The sequence below is a fragment of the Passer domesticus genome, chromosome 17 (assembly GCF_036417665.1).
Source record: "Passer domesticus isolate bPasDom1 chromosome 17, bPasDom1.hap1, whole genome shotgun sequence".
NCBI lineage: Eukaryota > Metazoa > Chordata > Aves > Passeriformes > Passeridae > Passer > Passer domesticus.
In genome coordinates, this window is record NC_087490.1 from 7,595,935 (window position 1) to 7,623,720 (window position 27,786).

At 43.7% G+C, this 27,786-nt stretch overlaps 1 protein-coding gene across 19 annotated transcripts in view; it reads right to left on the bottom strand.

Moving 5' to 3' along the window:
• The window catches only part of FBRSL1 (fibrosin like 1), a 502,054-nt gene that overhangs the window by 346,389 nt on the left and 127,879 nt on the right, over positions 1-27,786 (bottom strand). For all 19 annotated transcript variants that reach the window (XM_064392668.1, XM_064392660.1, XM_064392670.1 and 16 more), the window contains exon 2: positions 21,198-21,398. In XM_064392668.1, the coding sequence (XP_064248738.1) occupies positions 21,198-21,398 (201 nt within the window). The remainder of the gene's footprint in view (positions 1-21,197; positions 21,399-27,786) is intronic.

A 27,786-nucleotide genomic window follows, 5' to 3' on the forward strand; every position in this document is an offset into this window, starting at 1 on the left:
CCTCCCTCATTTATTATATTTTAGAATACAATAAATTTATTTAATTTAGAATACATAATATATTCTTATGTTTAGAATACATAATATATTCTTGTTATATTATTTAGACAATTATATTAATTAAATACTAGAACAATCCACAACAATAGGTGTCAAGCAAAACCTTTTTTGTTTTTCCTCTCTCCCTTCCCTAAGGAGGGCTGATACAAAGGAGAAATGGCTCAGTTCCCTTGACCAGATCTGTCCTGAGCTGGTGCTCAAACCCCGTGGTGGGCAGCCATCCTCGGGCCATTTCACCAGAGCAGTGCTCCAAGAACCGCAGCACAGCAATTCTGCTTTGTCTTACTGTCAATTCTGTTGAAAAGCAGCAAAGTAGGAAGGTTTTGCTTCATTCTCCACTGCGCAGCAATAAATTGACATAGCACAGCTGCAGTCTGCTCAAGCTGAAGGAAGGAAGAAAACAATTTGGGGCTCACATCTGTGCAGAATTATTAAGAGAAGCCAGCCATCTCTGTTCCACCAAAGGACTGACCCAGCTATGCAGTTCACTTCTGCTGATGACATTAGGTTTAGGAAATGCTCAGCATGTTTATTTTGCAAACAGCATTCTGCTTGGAAATTACAAAAGAATCAGAAGTGCCACTTGCTGTTAGACAACATTATAATGCAAAATGAAGCACAACCATTGTGACAGGAGAACACAGTCATTAACTCAAGAGAGTTGGCAGTCTTCTGATATTTAGTAGATTTCTCTCAAATTCAACACCCTGGAGTCTTGGGATCTGAAAATCTAAATTGTCTTCCTTTCATGAAGCCTTTTAATCAGCCCTCATAACTGCAGGATTTGAAAGTTATGCACCTAAATGCCAAGTATACAGATTTAAATATTTTATGGTGACGTATCATCTATTTTGAGGACAATATTATGATTCTGAACATTAGGTTTGATAACTCTGAACAGCCTACATACAGGACTTCCTTATCTCTAGATCAAAACCCAAATATTTCATTGGTTTATCTTTTTAAGACAGTTTATGACTGCTTACAAAACAAAGACACAGGAATTCTCAAAGCCATGGGCCTAACTCCCTTTTTTGTTAGAGCTGCACAATTGTGATGACTTGCCAACAGGTGTGATTGATGTTAGAATAATGCAGAAATCACAATCAACTAATTCTTACATGATAAAATGGTCCTTTAAACTTTTTTAATCCCTCTCTGACCTGAAAATACCTCTGCTGTTTGAGGATATTCACAAGGGCTTTGTGTTACTGTAAAAGCAGTACTCTTGAAAAACTTCCTGCCTGGAAAATGTGTTCACTAAACAGGGCCCCAAGAAGAACTCAGATGGATCTATGCAAAATCTGGTACTTCTGTAAGAAGCCAAAGAGGACATGTCCAGTGGCAGAGGAACAAACAGAGATGGTCACATCCATGAAGGTGCACCAGCTAAAAACCACTGAAGACAACACAGGACTGGCAATCACTTACTGTCTTCATGCATCACTTATTCTAAGAACCAGTAGCTCAAGAAAAGTCAAAGAAAAAAAGAAAGAAACCAAAACAAAGATAAATAATCCAAGAGCTACTAGCTTGCAGTACATTTGGAGTGCCCACCCTTTCCAGTGATATCCAGGGTTATGCAGCACAAGGAATATCCTCCCTGGCCAGGCCACTGATGGGGAACATCAGCAAGTTGCTGGGACTGAGATGAATGAAACTTAATGACAAATGGGGAGAAAGTCCAGAATATTGACTCTGGTTTCCTTCTGCCTTGCCCAGCTTGCCTGCACAGTGACAGAGCCTCAGCCCTGTTACTGCTGCTTGCACTAATTAGATCTGCACGGCTAGAGTGGAACATATTAAGGTTAAGAAAAAAAATTACCCTCTGAACCCACTAGTACATATCCAGAGGAACTATTCATTTAAACTTCAACTTAAATACGTATTTATCTTTGTGCTCTGAAGTCCAATATACCTCATTTTCAATTTAACCTCTCCTCTTTTATGCTTTGTACAAGTTGTACAAGATCATTTATGCAGAGACTTAATATTTATTAAAAATTCAAGCAATCGGAAGAGCCAACATTTCAAAGGGTCAGCAATCAATGCACACAACCCCCACTGCCCTTCCAGCTGCAGAGATACAGAACAAACTGCCAAGTGCACCTTAGGAGAAGTTCTGGATTTCACATCCCTGGCACGGCGAGAGGAGGGAGAGCTGCAAAGAGGGGAGCACAGGTCAGACCCTCGGGCAATGCAAACTGTGCAAATAACTCCTCTGACTGCAACCAGCTCACAGTCAGTCTCCAGCACTCACTGGAGCCACTGGGGCAGCCTGCAAGGCAAAGCAGCTCTCAGGAGGAGAAGCCATGGTGGGGAAATCCGGCATTCCAAGCTAGGAATGGGGATGGAGACCTGCCCTGCTCTGCTTCCCTGGAGCTCCACCTCAACGTGCTGATCTGTGCCACCCTTCCCTTCCCTTCCCTTCCCTTCCCTTCCCTTCCCTTCCCTTCCCTTCCCTTCCCTTCCCTTCCCTTCCCTTCCCTTCCCTTCCCTTCCCTTCCCTTCCCTTCCCTTCCCGCTCACCAGAGAGAGCACAAATCAGTGTGGGTTAGCTGATGGACCTACCCTCTCCTACATTTTTTTTTTATTTTAGGGCAAATCCAGTGTCCATCATCCAGGGATACCTTCCACGTACAGAGAAAAAAGCCTACATGTCTCACAGGCTGCATTCAGCCCATGGGTGCAGTTGGAAAGTCAGCACTTCTCTGCTAAGCAGCACAAAGTAATTCAAAGCAAAAGCCCAGCATGAAATCCCCACACAAACCTAACAAGGTACTCTCAAAACCTTCATTTTTCCAAGTTTGGTTTTATAGCACTTTGGCAGGGTCCAGAGACTGCCATCTGTACCCTTCATCCACCATTTACACTATTCTGTAATCTGACATGCAGATTTAATAGCTTTACATTAGGGGTGTCCTGAAGGGAGTCTGAAAGTCAAATTCCTACTCCCAGCACATGGAAGGTTAGAGTGGTTCTTTTTATAGGCTATCCCAGTCTCAGCAATATTGGAATATGTAATGGTCACAAATGTCAACCTACAACACCTGTGTGTAACAGGAAGGTGTTATGCCTGGCTTTAGACAGAACAGTTGGGAGCAAAGTACCTTAAATAACCTGCTGAAGGTCATATGTGGATCTAGAGATGACCCATACACCTTCTGTACCTCACTTGAGAAACCACCTTTCTTCCAGCTATGATTATGATTTTCATGTAGCATAAATCAGGGTGAAATATTTCTTTCCAGTGGAAAGGCCCCAAAACTACAGGTACACATAAACATCAACTTTTAATCATTTCAAGAAGCCTTGCTTAGAGGTAATATTGTAGCCACTTACTTACAGTAGTAAGATACGGTATAAATATGCAGTAGAACAAAATTACTTAATTAAGGAGGAAAGCAGCATATGAAATTCAGAGTGCCTGCCTCAAAATTAAAGATAAAACCATTTCAGCTTGACAAACAATACTAGAATTGTACTTCAGTAGAAGCTTTCTTAATTTCTTTGCATCCTCTGCTTCACTCCTTCTCCTTCCTATCCCACCCCAAATATATTTTCTGTGCTGATATCCCGAGAGAGCTGTAAACTCTCAGTGAAAGGCCAACAAAAAATTTGGTACAAAAACAACGTCAGATTTCAAATACAAACTGCAAATATTAATATGTAACAGCATTTCTTTTTCTTGTTTGGATTTAAACTGAGTAGAAATCCATTCCCTTTCCTGAAGGGAGCTGAGTGGACTCAGCGTCACATGTGACAGCAATCATAAGTTACCAAAAGACAGTAAGTTCACAAAGCTTACATGCAATACTTGATCCTAAAGGTCTTTTCCAATGTGAGTGGTTCCATAAGTAAAGAAAAATTAAGGCAATATGCCCACTTTGTCTGAGCAATTGCCTGCCCCTGCAGCTGTGTCTGCCAGGGCCGTGGCAGCTCGGGTGCTGCAGAGCAGTGTCAGAGCTTCAGGCAGCACTCTTAGCCCAGAGCTTACTGAAGCTTTGCAGATGGGAGATAAGCAACACTTTATATTTCACTCAGATGTAGATTATGAGCCAGGGAAAAGAAAGCTTAAAAGGTGAACAGCTTCTTTTGGCATTAGCTGAAATCTCTGTATAGTCTCCAAAGAAAGCCGACAGCGAGGTCAAGCTACAGTATGGGAATTCTGTAGTCAATAAAAAGCCCTGTTTTTTAAGCTCTGAGTCAGAAAAATTCAATGTGGATGACCACTTATTGAAAGGGTCATCATCCAACAGAGAGAAAATTGCTAGAGCAACAAAGAGCCCAGAAGTATTGCTCAGTTTATAGAAACCACAGAGAAGGATGAATTCTAAATCCGTCTCCTCCTAGTATTAATCTAGTTTGCTTCCAAGGATCAATCTATCCAGTAGAAACCGCATTGTGATGGTGCAATCAAGCTTCTTCTGCAAAATCTGGACTTGAACTACAAAACAAAACAAAACTGTTTTATGACTGCATGCTGACATTTACATATTTATTTAGCACTGAAAGCACAGCTCCAGCACGCATTGACAACCAAGAAGGACAGATGGGGGTTCTTGTCCCAAGACAGTTTTTTGGGTTTTTTCCTCAATTTTCCTCCATGGAGCTACTTTACTTTAGCTGTTCTCCGGGTAACTGCACTGTGTGTTGGCATTCTCAGGATGTTTACAGAAACAGAGCTGAGGAAGACCACTTCGAGATTTCCTGGGGCCCTGAGGAGTTCCCTCTCAGAGAGGAGTTTCAATGCAGCTGTGTATTGACTGTGCCCATGAGGCTACACCTGCACTGCCCTGCCAGAGAAACATCGATCCTAACACAGCACTAACCTTGCCCAGGCACTCTCCTACCAAGAACATCAAAGCAATGCCTGAATAGGCTCCTCATGGATCCTGCAGCAGAGCTTTCCATGCATTAAATGACTCACTGTGAAACAAAGCCAGCTCAACAAGTCTTGTAGCACAATGTCCCACTGCAGTGAAATAAAAACCTCTTGTACCTGCAGGCAGAGATCCCTCCCCCACAAGAACAGCTTTCTGCAATTGCCCCCCTTTCTTATTCTCACTCTCAAACCAGTTATATCCTTCTGCTCCTCACTTGCTCACACTCGTGCTCCCAAAGCAAGGAATTTGCTTTGCTAATTAGTGCCATTAGGGAAGTTGGGGAACATGAAGCACAGATTAAAAAATTGTTCAGGCTGGGTTCTTAGCACTTCACCCTTGTGATATATCAGTGTTGTAAGCTCTGCACTGAACAGCACTTGACTCAGCCTCAGTTTGCAGCAGAGAGAAATTAATTGCAATCTAATAGGATTCAAATTGGTACAAGGGATGCCATCATTATGGGACAAGACAGAGTAAAACCACAGTACATTAGCAGCCAGCAAACGGCTCCAGTCAATGCAGTGGAACAGGCAGCACCATGCCTCAGACATGATGGATTGAGACCCCAATAATTGGAATTTATTAGCTGGTGCTGCTGAACTGGCATACGGACCAGGTGGGAACGGGATGAACCTACGTGGTGTTTGCAGAAGGAACAACACTCCTTTTGCAAGGTCTAACTTGAAATCATTTTACACTGAAGTGAAGATGTGTCATGGCTTAATTCAAGCAGCAGTTATGTGTACTGAAGGATGAAAGTGTAAATCAGCAGCACACTGGGAAGCAGAAGGCTCCTGATATCAAATGTCAGTGGAGCTGCTCCCTTGCTTTGCAGCCTTTGACAAGTCAGTTGAACCTCTGGTGCTTCAGTGAAGGCAGGTACAGCACTGGGTCAGGAGCAGGATTCCCATCACAGGCCACCTCATCCTCTGTGCTTGGATCTGAGGTAAACTCACTCCTTTCCTCGCTGTGTTTACAACTGACACTGCAGTTAGTACATGAGACTGGCCCGTGGATATTTAAAGTCATGTGTGACAAACAGGCTTTATGTAATGAATTACGGTTAAGCTGCAAGAGTAAACCTGACAGACGTGCACATGCACTCACATCCACACAAAGCCCAACTGTCCCACTTCCACATGAGCAGCTCCAAGGGAACACGTAGGAAGCAAAGCCAAGGCTGGGCTGTGACATGGATGAATGCACCCCGGATTTCCTTCCAGGTAGCACACATGAGGCAGCAGAGCCCAAGGCAGCCAGGGTAACACGCTGGGATCCCCATGGGCCTGCATGCCTGCTCCTCCTCTCTGCTGAAGCCCATGCCACTGAATAGTCATTACTTGTTGCTAAATGAGGCAATCATTCCCATGCCTAGGAATGCCACACTCCCCATGGATTTTGCTGGGCAGGCAGAATTTTAAGAATTTGGAATGTTTTCCAGTTAGTTTCAGCAAACAGAATGCAAGCCACCAACACCGGAGGTGCCAACACAACCCACCAGCAGCTGCTATTTCCCTCCCATCTTCTGGTAGGAAAAATCTTTTGGATGCCAAACCCCCTGAAGCACAGATCTGCCACCCTCACACCCAGTTAGACCTTGACAACTCCTTTTGCCACTTCCCACCTGAGGCCAGTGAAGAAAGCAAAGGGCTCCTGCATTCACTGCAGGAGGACCACATGAGAGGTGGAGGTCTGGGTCTCTGAGCTAAGGGCAACACATAAACAAACGCCACTTCTGGGAAGAATAAAATAAATGAATTAACACTGAATTGCAGATTGTTTTTTTCTTGGCAAGCCTGTCTAGATCACTGCAATCAGCTCTATGTACATCTGATACTCTAAGCTCATCATCAAGTGGGGCTATTTCAGAGCAGTAGATACCTGAGCCCTATTTCAAGCTTCTTTAACTGGATCTATTCCTTCCTAAAGCTATCCAAGAAGCCAGTTACCAAGAACAGAAAACCACAAAATTACACCTTCAGTACTCCTAACTAGCTCTTCACCCTAAAAGACTTTTAGAGGGTATATAATTAAGAAAAAGAAAATGGTTAGGCTTAAAAACTGGCTCAGCGAGTTTGCTATCAAGATCCTTGCCTGGGTTTGTACTGTGGAAACACCCTCAGTACTCACACCTAGTTCTCAATCATGAGATGATGATTAATACCAGCATTAGATCATCCTCAGCAATTGCCAGAGCTTTCTGCAAGGTTCTTGCTGGATTAAATCACTGAATGGTGCTCAGCACCTCTAAGCAAGTCCTTGAAACCTGATGCTGGCATCCATCCTGGGCACCTGACCTGGCACATTCATCTGGCATGATGCAGAAATACTGACTTGGATGGAGTCACTTCTCTCCTGTCCTCCATCTGAACCAGCTTGCTGTGCTCTGAGTCAGCTCTGAGCTGATGTGCCAGTGCTGTTTCCAAATCCAGACAAGTCTGTGGATGATGAGGTTCCACAACTTAAGGCTGGTCCCTTGCATCCTGAAAGACAGACTCCTACAGCAATGACCTCCTCTCTGCCTTCTTAAGCTTGAAAATAGAGTATTGTATTTTCCTGTATGGTAATACAAGAATCATCATGTCCCCTGCTACTTTTCTGTTGTGTATTGCAACCATTTTAAAAATGAAGTAAAAATTATTTTCTCCTCATTACAGATAAGCAGCCCCACAAAGGATGGCTAAGCAATTAATCCTCTTGCCCAATAATCTAGCAGCACAACTTGGTAGCAGAAATCCTTTAAACTCAACAACTTTACCAGCTAGCACTACTGGCAAGAATACAGCCTCTCCTCCTCTCCCAGACAGAGTTATTTTTTGAGGAGAACAAAGAGAAGAGGTTTTAGAATTATGTGTCTGTAGAGTCTGGAAGCATTAAAAAAAACCCAACTCAGACACCAAGTACCATTATGTTAGAGATCAAAATTAATATTCAATACAGAAATAAAAATATCATGTACAAGTTAATTCCTTACAGAGTGACTACTAGGTGAAAGACACTATCTGATAGTGAAAAAGAATGTATCACTTGCTTAATTTCTATTGTAACATATACAGTTCAGCACTGAAAACAGCTCACTTTTTGGATAGGTAGAAAGAAAAGATTGACTTTTGCTGATTAAATCCAAATTCTGTCAGAACAAGCTCCCAGTCAACAAGTGTGTCAATACCTAACCAGGAGTTAACTAAGGGCTCCCATTTGTCTAGTTGTGTTAACAGCCTTGGCTGCAGGAAGCAAGTGAAGAAGCCCTTCAGGTTTTTAGCAGGTTTAGCAGATCCACCTGAGGCCATGACAGTTTCATCTCCACAGCTCTGAACAGCAGGATACACCTGATCAATGTGGGCCACGGGCTGCTGAGGGCTGCAAAAATCCTCTCCTGTTCTACATCCTGCAAATGAACGCTGCTGAAGCAGTAGAAATTCCTGGTATTGCCTATGGGAGTTACAGACATTCTGCCAAAATAAATAAATAATAACTATCGGGAAAATGAGCACGTGATGCCACAGAAGGAAACCTCTGGAATGATGAGAAATCCTATTTTGAGTCTCATTAATGGAGCACAACAAACATCTTAAAACAGCTTGTACGTTTTATGTGCCTGGATCTGTCAAACTAGAAGAAAGACATTTATTCTAGTGTCAGAACACGAAATTAGAAATCAGAGTAAACTTGGTATGTGGGATTTGTGTAAATGCTGAAGTGAACGAGGGGAACATTGCATCAACAAGTCACTGGGATTTATGTTCTCAACTAATTGAATCCTTATGGGGGCAATTTCAGCCCCACTCCACCTGGATTTGGACACTTCCAGGGATGGGGCAGCCACAGCTCCTCTGGGCAGTCTGAGCCAAAGCCTCCCCACCCTCACAGGGAAGAAACTCCCAGCAAAGTTTATCCTCTTCTGTGTTTTTTAATTCATAGGAAGAACACAAAAGATGTGTTCAGACTTCACAAGCACCAAGTTTCAAGCCACTGAAACACTCTCATATAAAAATAATCATTTATGATGACCAGCTATCATGGGACTGTAAATAAATTCCTATTCTTAAGGTACACTGGCAGGTCAGTAAATGCTGAGATCCAGAGTGGTGGTAATTGTATAACTGGAGAAAAGTTAAGAAAAATATGCAATTCAAGCAGCTAGGGCTCAAAAGCTGCAGCAATATAAAAGGGTTTTGAAATCATATTTACAAAGCTACGTGATAGTTGGATGAACACAAAGCACTACAAAGATAGCCAATTCCTGAAAAATATTCTTTCCCTGTTTCTTGGGTCAGTGAAGCCTCTACTAACTACCACAATATCTGCTTCTGGCTCTGCCTTAGGCTTATGCCTATTTGAGGTGACCCAAGGTTATCAGACAATGCAGCTCCTACTAAATAACACACAGACAAAAAAACCCCACCAACAAAAACCCACCACAAAACATTCTGCTGTTTTGTTTTTTTCTCTGGGACAATGCAGACTTTATTACATCTGCTATTACAACGTGCCTATAACAATGTTCTCTAACAAGCAGCCCTAAGGTCAAATGTGTTCCTTGATCAATTTACCAGAGGTCCCTGGTGCTGCTGCTGTGGGTAGACTGTCTGGGGAAAAAAATAATCCCTTTATTCCTTTGCTTCGCTATAAGGAAAAAAAAAAAAGCTGTCACAAAGACATTTTTCTTCTCCCTCTGCTCTTGACAAGTCAGGTAAACAGGGAGGAAATACCCAGCTGTAAGAGACCAGCATTTGTACAGGCATATAAAACCACACTGTTTATTTACCGAGCTACTCAAAGCAGCAGGATGATTCAGAACAAGACTATGGGGATTTGGAAGATGTCTTAACAAAACACCTGCAGTACTTTGCATGAGGACAAATAAAAGTCACTCTGGATATGAGAGTGGTGTGGTGATCTTCGTACAGAATTTAACAGTTCAGTACATTGCTACAGTCAGATAACTCTGACAAGCAACAGCATTAATTCACAGATGCTCTGAGCAGGGCAGTCATCACATTAACCCTCTCCTACTTTGGTCAGTAAAGCTCTGACTGTTGGTCTGGTTTTGCTCAACACACCGGTATCAACCAAAAAGCAATAACTCTACCCAGAAAAGCAGATTTGACCCTGGCAAACCTGCTACAGAAATGACTTCATGCTTGCATCAAGCAGCAGGAAAGGAGTTAATCTCGCTGGCCACAATGCTGAGTACCACTCTTACTCATGCCTGACTGCATGACTTCTGTTTCCTATGTTGTGATTTTTTTCTTTTCTGTCTGTGTGAGGGTTTTAGTCACAGACTGGCACCTGCATTAAGGAGAACCATCCCACTCAGCCCCCCATCCTGGAGTGAGCCTGGACTCCGTGTGCCTCTGGTTATCTGTGGGTGATTCTAGGGATTGCCTTTGCTTGTTCCCATCACTCCTGAACAAACATGTTAATTCCTGCAAACAGCCCCTTTAAAAGACACCCCCCTCTAAAGAAAAAAAACCCCTTTGCTAATGGCCTATAATGGGTCTAAATAAAGCCTGAGCTGTTCCTTACTCATGCATAACTTCATTGCTTCTATTCCCTTCACACCCTGCCCGCTTGGCATAATTTGCAGAAGGGTTTTAGCATGGACAATTGAAACACCCACATGCTGCCTGAACTAAAAAGCTTAATCCTAGAGCCCCTTTCTTCCTGTGTGATAGCTAAACGTGGCTTTTATTTTGATTACACAGGTCCCATCTGCACTGTCAGTTTCAACCCATGAAGACTGAACTCCAGCCATAACCCCACACAGATTAGGACAGCATCTCGCCCACCACAATGGCCAGAGAAGATTTAAAATCTGGCAGAACTCCAACCTTCACATTTCATATGGCCAGAATAGAATTCCCCCTAAAATTGCAGACTCTACATGCAAAAAACCCTAAGCCACCACACCCGGTAATTAATTAGCACACACCGTGCACTCAAAATCAGGACGGTGACAAAGGATGAGCAGGGGCCACAAGGAAAAGTTGGCAGCTTCTTCCAAGACCACACAATTCCATTTGGGTGCCATGCCCTGTAACAATTTTAATCCATCTTTCTCTTTAAGCAGAGACAGCCCTGCCACTGACGATGATGCGACAGTGACAAAGGAGGGCTGAAATTCAGACCCAAATTGTTATTCCCCTCAGCTAGGCAGTTATGCACAAGAAACACTGCTTGTAAACACTTCTTTGTCAAACACTCAATTACAAGCTGCTTTATGAACAAAATGAGGCAGTGGCAAGGAAAGTGAGAGACGAGAATGGGGAAGCAATCCCCAGTGGCTCCCAGGCACGACACCACCATGGCCCAGGAACATTGCAGGTGACACTGCCAGCCCCTCTGACAGAGGGCATGGACACGTGGTGGGAAAACACCAAATCCAGCTCTGCAGGGTGGGGTTTGGGTTTTGAGGACCTCAGCTTTGCTCAGCTGTTATGGTTCTCTCCTATGCAGTAAGGAAAGGATAACTGCTTTATTTTTATATCATTGCTTTTGGCAGTCTGAATCAGGAAGAAAAGGAGCATATGTACAAATGTGGAACAAGTTCAAAGCCCTCAGTTCAGGCAACACTCACAATACGACTCTTTTTGTCATCCCCATTTACACCTTTATACACTGCAATTGCTCCACGGGAGCTAAAAAGTTACTGGAAACTGGAACATTAATTTTTTTTTCATGTTAAAGCTGCAGATGTACTCCACAATGTCCAGCTGAGCTACCTCCAGCTTCCATCCTAAAAGGACTGAAGCTCTAACTCCAAAGAGAGATTTCTGACTGACACTACAGCCAATAAATGTCATGTCAAATTACAAAATATTGCCCTACGATCACTCGAAAGCTTTGAGAACCAAGAGAAAAACAACTTCATGAGATCTAGCACCACTTTCCAGGAGGCTGCAATGTTCGAGCATCACAGGGCTGTTCATCATGGCACTGTTATTCAGGCTGCCCTGGACAACACCCCTTACTTGATCCATTACCTCCTCCCTGGATTCTTTTAGCAACATTATTCCAGTGGATAAGATTTCCTCTGGAAAGGGTTGTTTTTTTTTTTCCCTTGTTTTTACTATTTAGTTCAATGAGTCAAGCAGAGCTGTAAGAGGAAATGTCAGAGAGCAAAGTGAAAGCCACTGCTAATCTTCAGCTTCAACTGGCAATGGATCTGCAGATGAAGGAAGAGTTGAGCCTGTGCTCCTTTCCCTAGAGCTGAACTGAAACCCTTTAACCAGAAGAAAGTAGAATGGGGAAGAAAACGTGAAGATAAAAGATTTGGTTTTAAACTGAAAAACCTGCACTTATTTACACAACTTTAGACACCAACGTTTAGAATCCAGCAGCTACCCAAGGAATGCTTTGTAATCTCGACAATTCCAACTGCAGAAAAAAGCAAAGCTGAAAGAAAGCTACAAGAAAAAACCCACCAACTTTTGCATTTAACAATAACAAGAGTTTACAAGTACAATTCCTAAAATTAACACATGAAACCTTGCTAGAATTTCTTTTAAAATAAATTAATTTCAAGGCTCAACTTCAGAAAAAATTTCAAATCAACTTGGAGTGCTAATAGCTGGAAAAACCTCCATACAGACACAACATATTTCACCTCTTGAGTTAAAAGATACATACCCAACTACATCTTAGGACTCTCCCAACCAGTAAGTTTGGAAGAGCTTTAAATCTATCACAAACCTGTGCTGGTTTTAGTTAATATTGATGTTCCTTTAAGACAAAACATAAGGGAAAATAGGCTGATTCTGCCAAACCAGTTGTGCAATGGCATTCACCTGAATAGCTACTAATAACCTTGTTTGAAGGAAAAATGCAAGAGCTTATTTTACCTAAGAGATGCCTTCAGAGATGTACTCACTCAAGCTGTGTATGCTCTCAGCAGCTCGTGTGAACCATCCATCAGGCAGGAGGATGAAAATTCTCTCCCTTAAGAATCCACCCAGAAAGAGGCTGAGGGATGTGGGTAACACTGCCCGAGGCTGCAGCCTGGGAGGGAGAGGACTGAGAGGTGGAACACAGCAGAGCTTTGAGGCTTCCACAAGGAAAGCCAAGTCAGCTGGGCCAGTGCCACTGATGACTTCAGGCGAGGACTGGCAGCTGCCAAAGCAATCCTGGCACACCAGGTATCCCTGCAGCCTCCTGCAGAAGCTGAGATCCACGGCCAGCAGGCAGCAAGGACAAGTTCTGCATGAGGAAACTAACAGCACCTCATGAAAAAGGTATTTATCCTGCCTCAACCACGTGTGACGCTGGGATGTCATTTTGTTTGTTTTAAATCAGCTCTGATTTAGACTGGTGTGGCGCAGATGGTTTAGTCATCACACTGAGAAGTGTGCTAGGAGAAGAATATTGGCTGTCTGCATCAATTGTGCTTATTTCACACCAATAAAAATACCTGTGATCATCCCAGATATCATGCAGACATGTGGTGCAAGCAGAGGAACAGAGGCTACAATTAGGTAACAGATCCCAGCCTCTCCTGCAAAGTTAGCTAAAATATTGGGCAGCTAATGCTTAAATCAACATGAAGTCATCTTTTAGATGCTTCTTCTCCAAATCAGAAAAACAACATCCAAAAAGACTGTGGCTCCTTCAGGGTCCTAGCTCCTCCTGCAGCATCCATACTCAACCTGGGAATAATGTCTCTACACATCTCCCAGGACACCTGGAACATGTCCTGGCTCACAGCTATGGAGAGATATACAATAAAAACCTCCAGCCAGGGCTCTGAATCTATTCAAATATCCCACACTACTCCATTTTTCAACTTGCTAAAATCACAAGATCCAACAGAAGTGCTTTATCTTGGTACCTTCCCCCCCCAAAAAAACCACAAAACAAAGTGAGAGGAAGGAAGAAGGAAAAGAGAGGACTTATTGCATTGTGTCAACCAATTATATTCAACAGAGAAAAAGATACAAGTGGTTATAGCTTCCTGTAAATTACTTCATGTAATTAAATCCCCTTCTCTAAATTACAGACCATTTAGCTCTTCTTTTATAACAATGTAACCAATGACCACCACCAACCTTTTTTATAGCATCTAATGCCACATAAGTTGTTAGCAATGAAATTTCCTTTTTATTTCTCCCTTTCAAAAGAAGCTGCTGTAATGAGATTCATTCACAGCTACTTACAGACTGTCATCGAGAAGAGAGGATCGCCTTGTTTCCCTTTATTCTGCTCCTCTCTGAGGCTATATTTAAGCAAATGTGACCTAAAGTCCTTATCAGTCATCTCAATGCAGGCAGAGAAGTTAAAGGTGACCAGCAGGAGTTTTAAAACATGGAGCTTTTAACTGATTTGATTCTCCACACACATGTAACATCACTTCCTAACACTGCACCAGCGTGGCTTAACTATCCTCCTACCACTTGAATTTTCCCACCTGCCTTAACTTTGAAACCACCAGGAATATCAGGTTTGCAAGCCCTGTTTGCTGGGGATGACTCCTGCCTAATGAGAGCTGCTTCCCCTGGATTGTCCCCTGCAGGAAATTCCTAAAAATGTGTAACTCCAGTTCCAGATCCCTGCTCAGCCAGGCTGCACTGGGGCTGCAGCTCCTGCCTCTGCTGCATGGGGAGCCCAGATGGAGGTTGGAGTCACTGCAGACAGCCCAGCACAGGCAGCACTGGTAGCATCCAGCGCTTTCATCACCAAAATCTACTCCAACACGTCCTAAAAGTGCCAGCAGCCATCTGCAGGCCTGACCACCCTGCTGCTGCCCAGATGCTGGCAAGTGGGAGAGGTGAGTGGGGACAGATGGGAATTTTGGAGCAGAGGAAAAGCAGGGACAAAGAAAGCAGAATCCAGTGCTGCAGGCAAAGCCTTGGGGTGTAGCTGTGAGCACAGCATGGTTATGTGTAACAGCAGCAGTCTGATCCTTAAACACACAGCAGGGAACTGAGTGAAGGTGCAGGGCACTCACTGCAGCACTGCATCCCCATCCCCACGGGCCCCAAGCCCTGCCTGCTCTGACACCCAGGAACAAATCCCCACTCAAGAAAAGCCCATGGCACTGAAATTCTGGCCAGGTGAGCCAGCCCTGCCCAACCCAGCACAGGCAACTGAGCCTCTCTGAAAGAATCAGGAGAGCTCTATGAAAGCAGAGACAAGTGGGGCACATGGAGCAGCCATTCTGGTAAAGGAGGGTCAGCTACAAAAGGGGAACCCACTGGTCCACACAAGCAAGTGTTTCACCACTCAGTGAAAAAAAACAAAGCCACATTCTCTTATATATCACACTTCCAGCAGCCAAAACATGCTTTACATCACTGTTCAGAAAATAATATTTGCAGTGTAGTAAAATCCAGCATACTGTTATGTTTCATGCCTCAGCATTAGTCTAAAAATAATTGGACACCCCACAATTCTAATGAGCAAGATCTCTTCCATTTATGTTTCCCTACCAGAACTGCAGAGGGTTTTGAAATACATTTTTTCTGGCTTGAGCAGAGGCCGCCTCCTGTCACAGTTCCCAGAGGGTTTATGGCACTGTTTTGCACTACTCCTGAAGCAGTGTGTTACAGAAATCTGTTATGGAAGCTGTGCTGTAGCTCTCTAAAGGTGGCTGCAATCCCATGATGAAGTTACCTGTGCCACAGCTATAATGCAGACTTTAATGGTCTAGTGTTGGTACAGCATTTTAAACAAACTGCACACACTGCAAAGTTCTCCCTCTGCTGCAGAGCAGGCTCTGCAGCCACTTCAAGAATCTTGATGAATTCTTGGATAAATTTAGCAAAAACAACAGCGCTTCTTTGTAATAGCAGGGTTTCATTTGGGAAATAAACATCCACTTTTTATTTACAAAGGATTTTTCCTCCTCCTGCCACTGCTGTGCTATGCCCACTGCTCCCCTCTACTTTGATCCAAAAAACAGAATACCAAGTGCCTAACCAGGACTTAAAGCAGATTTTTAAATTAGTTCCTGACAGTGCAAACAGATTGCTATTGATTGAAATGAGGCTGATTTCAGGCCTTGGATTAGCAAACCTAATGCCTGGATGCCGTGCTGCCCATTTCAGCGCTTTGCACCGTTGCTCCCCAGTGCATTCCCCGGCAGCTGTGCAGCCTCTGCAGCTGCAGATTAGCTCAGAGAGCAGGGCAGGGCCATCTGCTCAGCCGGAACAAGGGCTCCTCCCAAATCCCCGGGGCCAGGACGCTGCCCTACACCCTCCCCAGGAGCTTTGGAGCAGCCAGGCTGCTCAGAGGTTGAGGAGGGAGTTGGTGCTTGGGAAGGTTTTGCTGGAGCCCAGCACCGCAGCTCACCGAGCCTGGTGACCTCCACTCCAGCCACGTCCACTCTGGATGGAGCCAGAGCACTGGGGGAAGCCAAACTCTGGTTTTCCTGGCCAGACAGCCTGGCCAGAGTCTGGGACAGAGCTGCACACAGGTAATGGCACTGCCTTATCAGCCCTGCTCTCCCATTCAACACTTTTTTTTTTTTTTAAGCTCTCCCTGCTTAAAAAAAGAAATCGGTGCAAGAGCTTTCATGTCCAGATTGTACATTCTTGTACTTACAAAGGTAGAAAAGGATACTGCTTTTAAGAAACGTTTTGCTGATTAAAAGAAAATGGACGTTTTTTCCTCTTGCTTTGTTGTTTAGTTTCAAAGAAGGTTTAAATAACAATATCTGCTAACAAAAAGGGTAACATCAATTAGAAACAAAAAGAAACTAGTTTGTATAATTTCAGTGTTCAAAAGCAGTGAAATGCAAACACCAAAGCAGCACATACCAAACCAAACCAATCACCAAAACCCACATTAAAGGCAACCTTTCTTCTTTTTCTTTTCTTTTTTCCCCTGTAAGCTGACTGCCTAGAATTCACTGGGTTTTAGTAGCTGAGATACTGAAGGTAACAGAATAACTTACTATTATATGTAGACCCTCTTAGACACAATTCAGCTTCCAAATGCTACGTTATTAAGCCATGGAAGAATAGGCATATCCATGTCCTCTGGCTAAAGACAAAGACTCCAAAGGTTATTTTTCAGACTCACTCTCCTACGTGGCTGCTGAACCTCAGCTAAGAAAGGGACATTTCAGCCTCTGAACCGTGCACCACGGAGCACACACTGCCTCCAGCCCACCGGTGGCTTCAAATCTGAACATGATAAATACTGTTTACCATTATCTGAAAAATACAAGCAAAACTCAAGCAGCCTCACAGTCCTATTGCCCAACTGCCAGCATGAGCAGTAGGATGCCAAAGGAGATTTTCCACAGTATTTCATTATGCAGATGAGTTTCTAGACCTGTCTTGGGAAAGGCCCCACAGCCTTTCAGTCCACCACCAGGCACAAAATGGGGCTAAGGGTACGTAAATGCTTTGAAAAGGAGATATCAATTTTCACCTAGACATCAGATGAAACAACGTGCATCCTGGATGGAAAAAATGACTTAGTGTATCACCTTTAGCTCAGATCAGCAGTAACCCAGAGCTCAGCCCTCCTGGGGGGCAGGGAGGGTGTTACAGCCATTAATGAATGTTGGATAACGAGATGATGAGCATCACAGAGAAACCACATGAATAGGTAATCAAACTTGTTAATGCAATTTAGCAGTTCCAGTCCAGCAACACGATACATTAATCACCAATACACTCAGCATTTTGGGGAAGGCTGGGGAGTGAATGAGGCTCGGGAATGAGCTGTGCCTTCCCTCCCTCTCCAGGAAGCTCTGCTGAAGTCTCAGAGGTGTCACGCCTCCGGAGCAGCACGACCCTGTTAACTCCCCTGCCCTCTCCTGCAGGCTCCAAACCCAGCAGGCTATTTATGAGCACTAAATACATGCTGCACCACCCTGCTCTCCTCAGCTCCTCTGAGGCTCTCCCTCATCTCGGGTGATTTAAACAGTGGGTGAGAAAAGGAAGGAGGAGGTGTAAGACACTAATCTTCGTGACAAATGACTATCTGCAGAACACTGTGTTATTACAGCCACATTTAACAGCTAAATATATTCAACACACCATGATGCTCCCGAGCTGACTAAACAGAGAGCTCGAGGTTAAGCTGACTGGAAATAACAGCAACTCTTTCCTATTAGCCACAACTCTTTTCAGAAGGTGGTCGTTGTACAGAAAGGGCAACGTGTCCTAAAGGTGAGAAAAAAAGGGAAAAAATCAAAACCCCAACTGTTCTACATCCACAGTGCTCAGACATTCAGAGGAATAAGCAACTCCAAAAATGAAACCAGAAAAGAGAAGAACAGCTCAGCTCAGACTAATCAGAGTGACTCAAAGTTCAAAGAGTGACTCTCCAAAAACTAGAAGAACAACAGAGGAGACATAAGGGAGCATTGGAACTACAGGATTTCCTCTTATATGCACCTCTTAATTTAATCAAATTATACATCCAACCCTTTAAATCCCTTAAAGGGGGTGTTAGGCTGCTCTCCCCCACCAGCACTGTCTGCAGTTGTGGTGGGGATTCCTCTCCCTCACCCACTGGGTTGGCTTTGGACATGGCCTTTGGAAAAGACAATGAACTCGACCTGCAAGGAATGCTCCTGTGCTGGAGGCAGCTACAGCCCCTCAGAGGGGCTGGATTTACTGCAGGCTACACCAAAACACCACGGCTCTGAACACTCTCACTCTTTGACATACCTGATGCTGGTGAATGCAAGAGCTTTTGCTGATCCCCACTGCAGAGCAGCAGTTTCAAGTCAGCGCCTTTCCCTCTGTACATGTGTTGACAGCAGCCCCAAACTCTGACAAATCTTGGACTAAAGGACCATTTGAAATGCCTTTTTCTCCCTCTGCTTAGTTACAGCAAGAGATAAATGTGTTTGAATGATTTTTATACACAGTTGGGAGTAATAGGCTGGAAAGGACAGATTGGTTCTTGCAGCCCTCTCCCCATAGCCTGAGGTACAGAACAACCAAATATTCAGGAGCAATAGCAATCTGGATGCTTTGTCAAATGGAGTGAAGTATAAATCTAATTTTCTACACAAAGCAGACAACCTGGCAGTGAAATCAGCTTACCACTTTGCACCTCTCTACAAGGATTAGCAGAATGCCATAATTATAATGCCCAATTTGATTTATTAGAGGAGGCTGCATAGAAAAGATGACAATTCAGTAGCATTGTGAAGAGAAGGGATGAGAGTAGAAGGGAAGCTTCAAATTGAACAGTAATTTCTAAGCAACATCTCAATATAATTAGCATTAATTATAGTAAGTTATCCAAAATAGGTATAAATCTATATTTAATAACCCTGAGATGCAAAATTCACCCCCCAAATTCCAGGAAACTTAATATTACAGAAAATTTGTCCAGACAGCTTGGCAGGAAATGCCAGAATTCTAGGTGTGAATTTTTTGATTACTAAAAAGAAAAATTATTGAATTTGTCTATATCATTTGCATAATGAGTTTGAACTAAGAATATCCTAGTTTATGTACCTTAGATTTTGCTGCTACTTTCATCAAGTTTACAGACCTCCAAACTTGTCTGGTTTTCACAACTGTATCAGCTAGGATAATAGCAGGTATTCAAAAAAATCTCCCTTTCCCACAAGAGAGGAATTCTAAGTGTGACGTATTTAAAGAGGCACCAGGTATTAATGAGTCACTCATCACAGGTTTTCTTTTATACTCTTTGTGCAAGCTCCTCACTCTTTTTTAGAGTTTGTTACTTATCCTTACAGGTTTTTTAAAAAATAGTAAGCAATGGAAGTTGAATTCAGGTTTTTCTGAATGTGGCAGCAAATCCCCTATTTAACCACTGATGGCAGCCAAATACTATTCAGAAGAAATAAGTTAAAACGTCCTCATTTTTCAAAGCTGAATATAATAAAATAAATATTTGGGAAACTAAGGCAGCAGAGTATGAGAGAAATCAGGGTCTGCCAGTGGAACAAAATCTCTTACCCCAGAGGCTTCAGTGAAGTGCCATGAAATCCCTAGTGGACACAGCTATGTGAAACAGAGTTTTAAATTTCATGTAGAAGATGTCTTTTTTAACAACCTTTTCCTCCTGAAGGAAGGGGAAACCTCCCCACTGTCTCACACATCCACAACTATGTAAAACCCTGCCATGCACTGGATTTCCTGCAGTGTAATAGAACTGAAGAAACAACTTTCACCAGACCATGAGAATCTCTAACTTAACATGTGATAAGCCCTTCTAAATCAATATGCTGATACAAAAGAGTGTGTGGTGGAGAAGTTATAGGGGAGGGTTTCATGACATAACCTTCACCATCTTTTTAAATTTTAAAGCATTGCCAGTCTGAAAAAACGTTTCCAGTAACTGGACAATTCAATCTTTGGCTGTCTGGCACACACATAGGATTAGTTTCACAGAACAGAAGGTGGCTCAAGTTAAACAGCTCTTTTTCTGCTGGAGAAATGGAGAATAAAACCCACTTTTTCATCTTAGTGTGTTTCCTAGCTCGGAACAAATGCTGGAAGGTCAAGTACACTGGTGCTCCCACTGGCTGCCACTTGGCACCCTGTTAAGGACAACTGGGAAAGTGTCCACGGAGAGATGCTGCTGTGCCACGGGGATTGCCAGCCATGAATGCACACTAAGTCACTAACAAACCTCCCTGCTGAGCAGCAGTTAAGTGATAAAGAGCCTGCCAGCCTCAGTGCCTTTTCTTTGTCACCTGCCCCCCTGCACACGCTGTGGCTCAGATGGAGTCTCTGGAATAATTCCCTCCAGCATCACAATTCTTCCTTCACTAATGCTCTACCACATTTTAGAAGGAAAACTAATAATGCACAGGAATACACAGGAAAGACTGCCCAGAGCACAGCTTCCTGCAAAATGACTTTCCACTTCTAAAATACTCAAACAGTCTCTCCTCCTCAACTCTGTTTTGGGCTAAGTCAACTCCAGTCATGAGACGGACACAGAAGCCTGCAGCTTCCAGGTGCACACTGCCCAGCACAAATCCTCCAAAGGAGGTTACAATCTGATCTGATGGATGATTCCCACTTGTGTTCAAGACCATCAGGGCCACAAATCTACTGTATGAACCACTGCACTGTCTCAAAGCTGCAGGCACCAGGGAGATCTGCTCCTGCCTGCATTTCTCACTGCACCTGGCTTATGGAACCTGCCCTCAACACAGGATTTATGCACTTGGCCACAAATCTTCATTGTTTTCACCAGCACAGGTAACCAGAGAAGCCAATTACATGGACAGCCTCACCTACCAGCAAGGCCAACATTTCACAGTGCCCAAGGCCAAGAGAGTCTCTTCAGGTGAGGAGTATTCCCTACCTGTTTGGATAGCTTCAAGGGGAGTTTCTTCTTCATCCGCTCCTTGCCTCTGTCTGCCTCTCTCTCTGAGCTCCCCGCATCGTTGTTATGGCCATTCTCACTTGGCTCAGCAGATACACAGTTCTCAGATTCTCGAGGTTTCTTGCCTGGATGCCTCTCCCATTTCTCCTTCCGCTCCTGAGGCTTTAGTGACATGTCCTTCTGTAAAGGAGATTAAGAAAGAGAATTGTAAGTTCTTTATGTTCTTTGCAGCTACCTTTAAGCATTAAGCTGTATAAATACTGAATAAAACCACAAACAAGACAGTATGTATCTTGCAGAGATGACTTAAGATGAATAATTAGGCATGCACAACACAAACAGTAATTTTAGATTACAGTAGGATGAATATTCTCCAGGTTATGTGTTTGATTAATTTCAGTGATGCTGAAACTGGGTATGAAAATGAGCTCACTTCAGATTAACTCAGAAACCATAGTCAACAGCACATGAACAAATCAGCATCCTGAAGGGAAGCCTTCAACTGTTCAACTGAAACAGAGGTGAGTTTTGTTTTGTTTCTGATCTGAGAAGTATCAGACCCCCCTTGGGGCTGACAGTCTCAGATTCACAGCAGCATTCATATGGAGAAAGGCACTTCTAAAGCCCTACCACAAATTCCCTGAGCCAGAGAGATCAATGGGATCCAAACACACAACAGAGGTTGAACACTTGGAAGTGTTAAGTGTCTGCCCTGAACCAGGCTGTAGCACACAATCTAAGCACAGTTTAAAAGCAGGTATGTCGTGTCATAATGATTAACACTGGAAGTGAGATCAGAGAAGGGATTGCTCTGCTATCTCTGGCATCTCTGAGGACTGGAAGCTGAACTTCCAGTGACAGTGCACCAAACTCTCTCTATATGCACACCGTGTGGAAAAGGAGTTGGAGAAATAATATGACAAATCACTGTGACATTGGGTCACTACAGCTAGATACATTTGTCCCTTACGTCTTTTATTAACTCAAGGACAAAAACTGAATTCTTATGGGAACATTTTGGAGGATATCTATTCCAATTATTTTTTAATGTGAGGTAAATAGATTAGGAAATACCCTAAAAGCACTGCTTATTATGCCAAAACTCAGCCCCAGATATTTTTCTAAATGCCTCGCTTTTGACTCAAGCAGTTACATGACAGGTATTTGTATCTTACATGAATGGAGATCACAATACAACTGCTCACATCAATGCACACACCTTCAGTGCTGCAAAAGAGCTCATGAAAATCATTAGCTCTCCAGTCTCTCAAAAACCGAAGCCCAACAAAAAAAGAAAATTAGGAACTGGAATGAAATGCCCTGCTGATTGCTCCAGATTACTTCCTCCCCCTCTCCTTTAATTAGTGAATTGACTGCCTCAGTGTGCAACATGCTGATTCCACTCCAAATCACTCACTTGTTTAGAGTTACCCTTCCCTGGGAAGTGAGATGATGCATTGGCACTTTAGGGTCACAGACACACTGAAACTAGAACCAAGGCAATAAAATACAGCTGTTTCAATTCCAGCCCAGGCTCCCAGGGAATCAGCCAGCACCCAACCCCAGTGCAGCTTGCACAGGAGTCCTGTGGGGCTGGAGGCTGCTCTTAGGGAACACACAGATATATCAAGTTGAAAACCCCCAAAGATACAACTTTTCCACCAAAATTAAAATAACTAGCATTGTCATGGAGGCACAGAGCACAGCTCAGCTTGCCAAGTCCATTACCAGGGAAAGAGCAAGGAAAACACCTGTCTGGCATTATTATCTATGAATGATAAAGGAATATAAATCACTGTGAACTTCTCACTTTGTTTTTTAGTTTAAAGATAACATTTTAAAGTAGCAGTTCAAGATGCCAATTGAAGAAGGTCATATTGTGCTGTTTACTGGGAAGCTACTGAGATAAAAATCAAATCGCTAATCTTCAGTAACTAATCAAAAACTTGTCACGTGGAAATGGCATCTGCTAATTGATGTTCAGCAAAACATTAGAAACAGGAATCAGCACAAACAGGCACTTCTTCACAAAGCCAGATGCAGCTTGTGATGTGGCAGCAGGTGCAAGGAAGGTGCTGCATGAGGTGACATGGACCCCTGATGGGGGAGAAAGGAGCTTGGGGCAGGGAAATGCCACCACCTGAGAGCACCAGAAAATCATGCACTCCTGGCTTGAGGGGCAATATTCACTTCTAAGGATGCCTTCAAAGCCAATAAATTACCTTTTTGGTTTAAACTCTATCTGGCTTCACATGGTGGTTGGGCCTCTGTTAATGCTTTAGGGAAAGTCTTCCCTTGGTACCCACAGCACATTCACTGGAGGTTTTCAGATGATTCCTTTCACCACAGAACTGGTCTGCAAATCTCTGTTTTTCTCCTTACTGAATCCTACAAAATTCCCTACTTCGAAATGCAGCTTTTCATCCCTATTTTGTCTGGAGATTTAAGGCTTGTCTCATCGCTGAGCTACTAGCAAAATTAATTCATGAAATACAGTTATAGCTGGATCAAAGCCAAGGAAATAATTCATTCACTTGTAGTGCCATCCAAGAATCTCAAGCACTTTCCAAACAGCCATGAATTAAGCCCCAAGGCTGCTCCTGACTCCAGTGGGGGGACAGTGCAGGGAGACCTGGGGCAGCCACAGGGACAAAGCCACGTTTGTGTGACAAGAAAACCTACTCCAGAGTCCCTTTTCTCCCTGCTTCAGCAGAGGACACAGCCCACAGGAGTTTTCCCTGGCAAGGCAGGACACTGAACTCAGCATGTCCTTGCTGACAGAGGGTGACAGCAGGCACTGCTAAATGCAGACCTCTGCAGCCTCAGGCACAGAGCAGGAGGGGGCTAATGGGGTTTCTGTTCTTGCCTCCTTTGTTTCCTTTCTATTTCCTCTACTAAAAGAGCCTTCCAGTGATTGCTCTTTTACTAAAGTTTATGACCTCCAAGTTGGGGACCTCACTTAGCACAAGAGCTTACTATTTTTGGATGTGCATCTGTGCTTGTGCACAGGCAATTGCTGGAAAATTTAAGCACATCCAGAATATACAGTACATCACAAGAGGGGACATTTATTGATGCACCTTGACTGGTGCATTGACTGGACTTTCAATCCAGAAATCCCAGCCTGCAGGTGAGACTGGCCTCCTGACAAACTGCCCCACTGGAGCCTGCCCCCAAGGCAAGCCCAGAGCAGAAGATATTTTCACCCTCTGCACATCAGGTAAAACCTGCAGATTCACACAGTGACAGTATCTGAAGTCAGACCACACAGTCAATAGGTCTTCACATCAGCCTTGTGGTTTCTGGCCAGCCCAGGAGCCTAATGATGTGACCACCTTTGCTGTCACAAAGGTGACAGTGCAGTAAATCCCCTTCTCCAGGGAAGGCTGGTGGGTCCAGGCCCATTCTCTCTTCTCAGTTCCAGAAACAAGACTTAATCTTAATCTTGCTTAATCTTGCTCCAGAACACAGAAAACTGTTTTGTTCCTTACTAGTCATTGCTTCCAGGACTGTCTCCTACCTGTCCTCACTTCAGAGTTTCTCTGACACCTTCCAGGGCAGGCTACAGCCTCTCCATCTGCAGCCCAGACAGGCAAGGGGCTGCAGATGGAGTGCAGATGGTTCTAATTGGCTGCATGGCTACAGATAAGGAAGAATTAGGCCTTTCTTCAGAGCCTCTTTCCTGGCAGTTCCTCCAAGAAACACACGGATTCTATCTCCCTATTTGTTTATTTGGATGTACAGACACCAAGGAACACTTCAGCTGAAGATGGGGTTGTGGCACCTCCTCCAGCTCTGCCTGGAAAACCTCTCACAGCAGCAGCTGTGAAGAGTCGCTCACAAAGACCCTGGCAAAGGCTGGCAACCCAACAGATTTTGGGAGTCCACTATAAAAACCTTTGTGATTCTTTTTCCATCACAGTCAGCCCAAGCTAGTTATGCAATTGCATCTCTACTTGCAGCAGATCTGGCAGGAGCCCTCAATCACTTGGAACACTCCTTCCTGAAAAGCCATTTTTCTTCTGTCAGCAAGGCACAGCTGCAGTCTCCAAAGACACTCAAGGTACACACTGCCCAGTTTATAAGTAAAGCTGGGAATAATGTGGGTGCACAGCCCTCAGCTCCAGAATGAGACTGTTCTTACCCCTAAAATGCCACAGCAAGACACTTCTGCACAATGAGCTCCACGTTTTCTGTTTGATCAGGAAATAATGGTCAGCCCTGGAGGAGCCTGGCACAAGCTCACATCCCACAGCCATCCTCTGGCTGGAGTTATCACTGCCTGTTTGCTCAGCCCAGCTCAAACTCGGCCTTAATCCTCTGAATTTACACAGCTCTGAGATCTCAGAAAGCGTGCAGGGGAAGGCTGTGGTTGTAAATACCTTTCATACACAGGGAACACTTAAAGAACCTGAAGAAAACATCCAAAACCCACACAGCCAGATGAAAACCCTCGAGTCTGCTGCTGGGATGCAGAGGGTAAAAAATAACACCTACAGATAATAAAATAACTATCCTTAGCCCTCGAGCGTCAGTTCAAAACGCAGCCCTGGTGCAAAATCAAGTCCATTACAATCCCCCATCCCCAGGGCCCATCGGACACTGTGAGGCTCAGCCAAGGACTGGTTACACTCCATTCCTGCCAGACTGCCTCTGCCAACTGCACAAGATTATATGGGCTGATTTCCCAGAAGGAAGACTGCCTCCAGCTTCTCTCTCCACAGCTCTTCACTGCAGCACTTATTCCTTAAGTTGAGCAATGTGAAATATCCTACCGAACATCAAACAGGAGAAGGATCCACATAAAGGAAATAAAAAACACCACAGCCTCTGAAACTGACCCTGCTTGCCCATGTTTCTGCCTCCAGCTTCTCTCAAAAAATTGCAATGGAAAAGCCCCTGAGGATCTGAGCACCATCTATCCTTGCATCAACTTCAGCATGCAATTAGCAGTAGGGTTGTCAATTGTTTAATAGTTCAGGGAGAGATCCCAGCTCAGAAAGGACCTGAAACAGATTTTTAAGTAGGTTATTTTTTAACTATTCCCACTGACCTAATATTCAGTTTATAGAACAGCACCACAGAAACAATTGCTGACAATGTTCTTGTGCTTTCTAAGCAGACAAAGCACATTACAAATACAGACAGGACTACTACTAACACAAACCTACCATTTATTTGCATAAAGGGAACACAGGAGACAGTAATTCAAATGGAAAGATAATAGTGGAGATATACATGAGAAAAGTACATGAAAGACTAACTTTAAAGTGTGGATTTGAAGACAGGTCTGTAGAGAGAGAGAAACCACTGCAAGAACAGGAGCCAGCACAAGAAGAGATGAATAGCCAACAGGCAAATGAAATGAGATTGAATAATAAGGAAAGAAAAAAGGGATAAGAAAGGACCACTGAAGGGCATCAGGTAGGACCACACCAAGGTGACTGAATTTGAACTCAGAAGGGTGAACAGGCAGCAAACACAACTGGAGACCTCGAAAATTAGTAGCAGCACATTTAAGAGTGGGAGAGGGGAGAAGCCTGAGCTGTGGGCAGGGTTTGCTGGCAGAGAGGACAGCCAGGGGCAGGGGTGTGGAACCAGGGCTGGCCCACAGCTCAGCACTGGGGCTCCTTGCTGGAACCCCCAGGCAGGATGCCAGCCCAGGCTCACAGTCCCAGAGCCCTGGGCACTTTGGGAAGCAGTCTGCTGGCATGCCCAGCCGCACAGCTGGATTTCCACCCATGGGCAAGTTCTCACTTCTCCTGTAATAGAACACACACTTGTTTGTTTTACTTTCCAGCTCTCTCTTCTCCCCCACTGCGAACTTCACTGCAAACATAACTCAAGCCCCCCCAGCCTCTCAGCCAAAGACACTAAAGCTGTTTTAAAAGGCAGAAACAAGAGTCAAGATTTGAAGTGACTTTTTTGTTTTGACCCGACATTCAAGCAGCGCAATCAATATCAATTAAAATGATTGCAAATGAAATCCTTGCTTGTTTAACCTTGGACTGCAATTCTCCTTTCACAGCTGACATATTCCAGATGAGTTTAGGTCCTGCTTTTTAAAATGCATCACATTTGCTCTGACCCTGTCACAAGCTTAGCTCAAGAATAAGATGACTTTTTGACAAGACAGATTTGGAAATGTTAAGACATTTGAAGCTGACACTGGTTTGCAGGTTTATGATACATGATTTAACTTAAAAATACAAGTGGATGAACCAAGAAACTTACTGTAATTGAAACACTCAAATTTATTACCAGAGGATATGTTCCTGTCACCTATGAATAGCTGAAGAGCAAGCTGCCATACTCTGCTGAACGCCCACTTGTTATGTCTCCCAAGAATTAAGACTTTTGCTTCTAGAACCTCAAAGACACAGTACTAAGTACAGAAAGCTTGGACAAATGTTACTTCAACAAAACATAGTCAAAAATCACAAAAAGGAAGGTCAGTTCACTATTCTTTTAAACGTATTTCAATCCACGTTGAATTTACAAGGCTTTGATTGCTCTTTTTGTTTGCACATGACCTGAATAAATAATGATACAGTGCTGAGCAGTAATT